A 7,743-nucleotide genomic window follows, 5' to 3' on the forward strand; every position below is an offset into this window, starting at 1 on the left:
TTTCAATGCTGATTAAATAGTGTTCATGATCCACCAGAGCATTCTCAATTTATCTAGGTGTTGTTGGTAGTCTTGGTTTGTTTGTGTCAGTCAAAAAAAAAACAAATGTGTCACACAAAAAAAAAAAGTGAGTAGACTAAATCCAAAAGAGAGAAATTCTACCTAAGTTATCAAAATCAAATAAATTTGAACTTTAGATTATTGACCTGAAATGTTTTGAAGATCCGATGACGAAAATGAAATACAACCAATCTCTTTTGATGATGAGATATTATATTAACCCGTCCAATCACCATTAAACCAGTTTCTATTGTCCTCTGGTTTTTGTTTTTTGGCTTGAATCTAACACTACTTTCATAGTGGGACTGTGGGACCAACAAAATAAAATATTTATCAACTTTTACTGCGCAGCAGAAGTACAGAGAGCAAAACTTTCAAAAACAAAAAACTGTTTCATTTTTTGGGTGCCCAACTAATCATTTGCCATCACTGTAAATGCCAGGAAAATCTAATCTCCATGTCAGAGAGGAAAGAAAACTAGCTCGACTTCTGCTTTATTTATCACAGAGACCATCCATGACACTACATACAGTATGAATGATGGGTTCAAATGCATGGTGAAAGGAAAATAAACAAAAAGTGGGGAAGCCCCCAAAGGCCAAATCACATCATCAATCTAAATGCATTCTTCACCTATCTAGCCAAACTTTATGTCTGATATGCCAAATCAGTTGCAAAATTATCAATGCGAGATGATTTAGAGTAATGACGCGACTTTCAAACTCTAACATGGCTACCAAGAAAAAGAAACTTCCGCCATTGTAATCAGAAAGAGAGAATTGTTAATCTGCAACAGTTCACTACCTGTATCATATGCCAAATTATCAATGCCAGATGATTTAGAGTAACGAGGCGACTTTCAAACTCTAACATGGCTACAAAGAAAAAGAAACTTCAGCCATTGCAATCAGAAAGAGAGAATTATTAATCTGCAACAGTTCACTACCTGTATCAACAATATATGAAGCAAGGCAACTTCACCCTTGCAGGCTTTTCATCATCATTCACTAGCTTTAAAATCCAAAAGCATAAAAAATTGATGAATACTATGAATCTTTAGGTGAAAAATAAGATACAAGCGAGACAATGATTTTTTATTATTCGTAGAGGAAAATAATCTGCAACCAAGGAAAATAAAACACAGTTGCACAATAGGTTCAAGAAAATGATGGAAATGTAGAAAATATAGGGAAGTTATCTGAATGAACTCCACTGTCCCTTGCAACTGCAAAATCGTAATGCATTAGGGCCCCTAAACAGATCTCATTAATTGATCTAGAGTCAAAAGAAAATACAAACTGAGAAGAGAGAGAAAAAAAAAACTGAAATCTTCCCAGGCATGATAATTAGCAGACAATCGATGGGCAGATGAGCTGAGTGATTTGTTAATACAGGTAAAAAAATTAGAATGCACAAATGTGGGAGACAAGACAAGCTGGTACTTAGAAGAAGCTCTTCGTCTAGTGGTAGCCTACTCCTTAAGGTTTGAATACGACAAAGGTCAAGTTCGAGTTCATTCACACACAAATAATAACAATTAAAAAGAATTACTTATCACAAAAAAAAAACACAAGTTGACACTTGGGCCTTGGCGGCAAAAATATAAAAGGAAGCTTAAGCAAAGCAAGAGAACCAGAAGCACAACTGTGTCAGAATGCTAATTTTACAGCCACAAAGAAAAAAGAATTAGTTGTTTAAATATGAATATGTAGTAGCTATAGCAAGATAGCAATCCACTTGGGAAAGGAATGTCCCATCCAATTAATAAAAAGACAAAATTGCATTAAGGTTCCTAGTTTGCTCCTATCAGTCATGCCATACTCTAGATCTTGGGAAATTTATAAAAGCTTCTAAGTGTTTGTTCAAGGAGAAGCAGACTTTAAGTTACAATGATATATGTTGACGCATGGACCACAAATCCAGCAAATGCAAACACAAAGGCAAGTTTCCCGACTCTTATGGGGATCTCTCTTTTATGTTCTAAAATTTTCCAAAACTGTCGTTGAGTATATTCATTCACCTTCCTAATTTTTTCCATAGAACTTGTACCTCCTAAACCCAAAGCGTAAGAAACCATCTCTGTAAGTATCAGGTCTTGTAAGGCTTATGCTGAACCCCTAATAGAGTTAGATGCCTTTCCCAAACACCTTTTTCACCTTGAGAACTAAGATTTGAACAGCTGACAATAACAAGGTCCTATGTGCTCTATAAAATACAGTAGAGTAAACAAAAAGCTGAGATTTGGTTACACATTGAAACAATTCAATTAGATGGCAGAACTGCCGGCACAATCACCATAAACAGCTTAGGAAATTACACTAAATGTAACCCTGCAAAGTGTACAGTCTCAGTTCACAGAGGAACCATGTACCCAATCAATGGGGGCATGAGTGACACTCAAACTATGCTCACATGGAAAAAAGAAAACCAAAGGAAAAGAAAAACAAGAACACTGAGATTCACCCTCGTTGGGGGTGGCTAATTAACTGCTTGTTTCTCTTAAAATATAAGTATAAGTTATTGCACTAACTACTAACTAGGCCCATCACAGAATATACGCAATGCAATCAAATTTTGAAAATACTCAAAAAACCTAAATTTGAATAGAGCTTTCATTTTTCACCAGTAATTGTTCTACAAATGAGACATTTAAATTCTCAAAGACCAAACATAAGGAAGACTCTCAGACAAGCAGTTTGTTGGAGGGTGGGGGAAAGAACCATAGAGACAAATAAAATAAAAGGAAAGAAACAAGCCCTGGAATTTGTTTTAAATTCCATTGATGGATCGAAATTAAATGCTGAATTTTTCCCAAAAAGGAAGGTTGAGATTACCGCCTATTCAGGTCATCATTTCATTTAGATCCCGTTGTTGATGATTCCAACAGGAAGGATTCCATGGAATTCCACTAGACACCTCAGCATCCCATGACAGCACAATTATACACAAAGCTCCCTAAGCGTTTGCTAGCAAGTAGGTTCCATTGAGGAGCACCGTCACTCGGAATCCAAGAGTTAACCTCGATCATCCCTCCACCTAAGGTTCTCGGTCCACCTACAACAATTAGGCGATCTCCACATGCCTTAAAAGCAAGCCCCCAACCATTCATTGAAAATGCTCGCTCAGGCAATCTTCCTAGTGTGACCCAGACATTCTCTTCTTTGATGTATCTCTGGACCTCCTTTTGTGCATAATCAGCTGCATAGAGCTCATTATTTACTACGGCAATCAAAGGAGGTGCCTCAGCAGCAGTAGAAGATTCATTGGACCCAGCACCTCCATTTCTTCCAGGGAACATGTCAGGTATCACATGCCACATCCTTGTTTTAAGATCATAAACCTCACCACATGTTAGCATCTTTGAATTTCCTTCCCCAATCCCACCAATCACGTAAAATTTCCCATCCATAAATATTCCAGAACACATTTTCCTTGCTTTATTCATGTTTGGAAGATTCACCCAAAAGCCAGTTTCAGTATTGTAAAGCTCTGCTGAGCACAAAATATTGCCCCATGGATCACAACCGCCTGCAAGAATCGCAATTTCTCCTAGGCTGGCAGAACCAAATAAGCATCTTGGAGTATTCATATTTCTCACAGAGGACCAAGTGTTTGTCAAAATGCTATATTTGTAGATAACGAGAGCCATTATTTCCTTTCCAAAAACAAGAAGTTCCGTACCAACTGCCAGTGACTCTTTGTCTGAACACATGAAACATTCATTAGAAGTCATTTTGGGCAACTGCATCCATCGGCGGCAAATTGGATCAAAAGCCTCCCATTCTAGGAGGTTGCAAGAGAAGTAAACCCAGTGCTCAACAATTCCCATTTTCCGCCTCAACCTGTACAGCTCACCACTCTGAATGAGGGACCGGAAGCCTTGATTCAATGAGGCAATAACCCCGTAATCAGATCTGGAGCAGTGGAGGAGGCAGTTAATGGAGACATCTCGACCAAGTTGGTTAAAAAGAACACTCGACTCTGATTGATCCCCCGCATAATGGTGGTCACCATTGCCATTTGGCATGACAGAGATATAATCTAGTTCTTTTGACGGTTCCTCTCTCTCATGGAATTCTAATGTCTTCAACATCTTCCCTAAGCTGAGGTCTTCTCCTTCAAATGGCTGCTTATTCTTGGAGAGCTCAAGTACACAAAAAGTATTATGAAACCACATGCACTCTTGCTCACAGGAGCTTGGTAGCTCCCGGGAGATCAGATACGATGGAGCTTCCAACATTTAAATGAGCTGTAAATTCAAGCAATGAAATTCTCCTTTCTTTCTTATCATAAGAAACATGAGATGAAGAAAGGGAAAGGAAAAAAAAAGAAAGGTTAATCAATAATAGGGGAATCAAATTCCTTAATCAGCCAATATAAAGAAAACACACAAATTAAACAAGGGATCTTCAGAAAATTTCATATCTCCATGACGATCAATTCACATCATGCATCTATCCTACGTAATGAACAAGCTACCAAAGACAAAAACGATCTTTGAAGCCTCGGTCAAATTAAATTTGCAGCACAAATTCTTATCAATCATAAAAAATTTCCATGGATGAAAAGACTAATAATGTAATCAGAACAAGAAAATAAATAAAAATTCAAGAACCAGATGCTTTAAAAATAAATAATACATTGAAAACAGAAACACAATTGAGTAATGACAAACAAAGCCAATCGGATCTATGTCCTCCTACCAATTCAATTTACAGGAAAAGAAAAATAAGAAATCCATTAAATTGACAGCTACCGATAAACCAGTCTAGTGAAATCCCCAACACTTAACCTATAACAATAGAACTCCTTCACAAAGAAACCAAACCAAACAAAGAACCCTGAAATCTAACAACAACAACAAAAGGAAGTGAAACGAAGATAAAGAGACATTGAAGAAAAACTCACGAATCGGCCTCGAAGTTCTTGTGTAATCTAATTGTTCGAATCGCTCTGTAAATCAAAACATGCTCTGTCACTCAGTCTCCCTCTCCACATCCTGGCGTTTTCTCTTTCCTGTTTTCCCCTGTTTGTTTTGTTTTTGTCAAAAATTAGAGATAAGTCTCAATTAAAAGTTTTGTTGCAATAAAGTACACTCAATATTAACAGTACCCACAATGGGATGATTTTGGAGTACTTGAGATGATACTTTCTTGATAAGTTAAGTGCTAGATGTTCACAATGGGTATAATGGAGTGTATTTCAAGTACTTGAAATGTTACTTTTTTGATAAGTATAACGCTATATGCACACAATAGATGAAAAATGACACTTGAAAATTTAGTTGTGGAAAAATGATACTTGAGAGTTGGAGTATATATATAGTTGATGAATAGTGACGAGAGAGATGATGAAAAGGAATAGAGATGTGATGAAAAGGAAGAAAGAGAAGATTAAAAGGAAGAGAGAGGTGATGGAAAGAAAGAGAGAGATGATGAAAAGAAAGAGAGAGAAAATAGAGAAAATGAATGTAGAGTGTTGGAATGTATGGAGTGTTGATAAATAGTATTCATTGTGGGATCCACTCACCCAATTAAATTGTGCCACATAGGAGAGAGGAGAAGAGATAGAATGATTTTGAAGTGCTGGATATTTAGTTTACTACTGTGGATGCTCTAATGCCCTCATCTTTATCATACTCTAATTGGATCTTCCTCCTTCAGTGGCTATTCCGGCCAGCTAATGAGTAGGAATGATGTGTCTAAGTCTGGATTACACTCATGTGGTGGTGGCATGCCACGAAGTTGTCTCCTATAGTCAGATTGAGTAATTTTCTTTATGGGTGACTGCGGCTTCAAGGTCAAATTTTAGTGGAAAGCAGTTGACGACGGTGAATGATGGTTGGGGGTTGGTGATCTGGCGCTTCTCTTTGGTAGGTCGATGGCCGGATGATAGTAGTCCACTATGCTAGTGAGATATGTTAATATGTTATTTGTTTCGAATGTTATATGTTTTACAATATTTGTTTGTTATTTGTTTCTAATATATATTATTTGTTTCTTGCAGATATCTTATTTTTACAGTAGAGACAAAAAATTAGGTGTGATAGATATGGGAAGTTAGGAAAGCACAACAGGAGGACATGTTTATTGATATTGTTATTAGATTTTACGATTGTATTCTTGAACATATAATTTTATATTAAGATTGATAATTTTTTTATAAAAAATTCTGAATTTATGATGATATATGTTATTTGTCATTTTTTAGGCATGTGAGACTGATTTAGTTTAATTTTGAGGAAACAGATAACATATTAAAAAGATTAAATTTCAACGGTACAAAAACAAATAACATATAAATAAATCCATCATAAGCAGAACTAGAAGGAACAAAAATAAAAAAATTAAAAGAAAAGAAAGATGATGTGCCTTTTTAGATATAATTTTAACAGATCCAAAATAGATATAATACTAGTAATCCAAAACAAATATAATGTCAGATATGCTGATGACAATCGAAGGACAACCTTTTCATTTTCGTTCTATATTTCTCTCTCTATATAAAAAGATATGCTTGAAGATCTCTCTCTCTTCTGCACTCGCAAATATGATTGAAGAAAAATGATCTAGAGGAACTTCAATCAATAGAAGAGATAATAAACTTTTGTTGGTTATAGCGATGTAGGATCTAACGAAGAAAGAGATCGATGGATGGCAAATCGATGAAAGAGATTTGATGGAAGGCGAGGAGGGTTGTCTAGTTCGTGAGGAGGTTTTTAGAGTGAGGTTTGTCTGGGTTGTGAGGAGGTCTTTTTTTTTTAAGCCTTGTGTTTGTTATCAAGTTAAAGAGAGTACTTTTGAACTTTTACTAAGAGTATTTTGGTGAGAATATAACTTTTGTCCTTATTTCTAAGTTTTTTTTGACTTGTCCTTATTAGAACACAACTCTCACGTTTGGTTCTTATGTGTAATCTCAATTTTTTTCCCTGAATATATTCACTGAGGGAGTGACATATATATATATATATATAATTAATGATGACTTTAAATATATAAATATGTATTTTTTAATGTAAGAAAGGAAGAGAGAAGTGGCGCTACGATGTTACAGACAAGTGAAAGAAGGTGTTTGTCTAAATTCATGTTTGGGATTGCGATCACACCTTGGTCTCAAACCCGTTAACAGTCGTTTCTGATTCACCTTAATACTTAATCCTACCTATTTGAATATCCGACCGATTGGAAGGATTTTTCATCTCTAATTCCGATGATATAACCACTAGGGTTTATGATTTTTCATTGAAATGCAAGTTATTGTGGTTATCTACCCAAAAAAACTATAAAAAAAGGGGTTATTAGGCTTTATTTCTCCATACAATAATATGTATTATTGTAAGGGAAAATTCTAAGTTGGTACCACTTATGAAACTTTTGGACACTTTATGTCACGCTCGTTCCTGAAACGTAACTTATTGACAATACGTGTGTGCACCCACGTGCCGCCACCAAAAATAAAGACTCAAATACCATTAACTCACAATTGTACCCAAAAATAATTAAACAAAAAGTCCGGCAGCATCTCCCCGTATATCGGATAATGCCCCCTACATCAAATATAGCAAATTACACCAACAACCTCCAATACAATAAAACCAATCAACCAGGGCCTCAGGCCATATCCATCATCAATCCTATATGCATATACATACCAAGGCCTCAGGCCAAAACCATCCAGAATCAT

At 36.0% G+C, this 7,743-nt stretch overlaps 1 protein-coding gene across 2 annotated transcripts; it reads right to left on the minus strand.

The window, feature by feature from the left end:
• Positions 1-2,641: 2,641 nt before the first annotated feature.
• LOC119981198 (F-box/kelch-repeat protein At1g74510) lies at positions 2,642-5,108 on the minus strand. Of its 2 annotated transcripts, none has more exons than XM_038824256.1 (2): positions 4,969-5,108; positions 2,642-4,339 (listed from the first exon to the last, which is right to left on the minus strand). In XM_038824256.1, the coding sequence occupies exon 2, from the start codon at positions 4,298-4,300 to the stop codon at positions 2,978-2,980; it is 1,323 nt and encodes a 440-aa protein (XP_038680184.1). In that variant the 5' UTR covers positions 4,301-4,339; positions 4,969-5,108; the 3' UTR covers positions 2,642-2,977. The 2 variants fall into 2 exon arrangements, with proteins under 2 accessions (XP_038680184.1, XP_038680185.1); XM_038824257.1 differs by having other exon boundaries at positions 2,642-4,343.
• Positions 5,109-7,743: the final 2,635 nt, after the last annotated feature.

This window comes from Tripterygium wilfordii, chromosome 16 (assembly GCF_013401445.1).
Source record: "Tripterygium wilfordii isolate XIE 37 chromosome 16, ASM1340144v1, whole genome shotgun sequence".
Taxonomy (NCBI): Eukaryota; Viridiplantae; Streptophyta; class Magnoliopsida; order Celastrales; family Celastraceae; genus Tripterygium; species Tripterygium wilfordii.

What these genes read in the sequence shown, in the direction of transcription:
- LOC119981198 (XM_038824256.1), bottom strand. Translation starts at nt 4,300, where the DNA reads ATGTTGGAAGCTCCATCGTATCTGATCTCCCGGGAGCTACCAAGCTCC.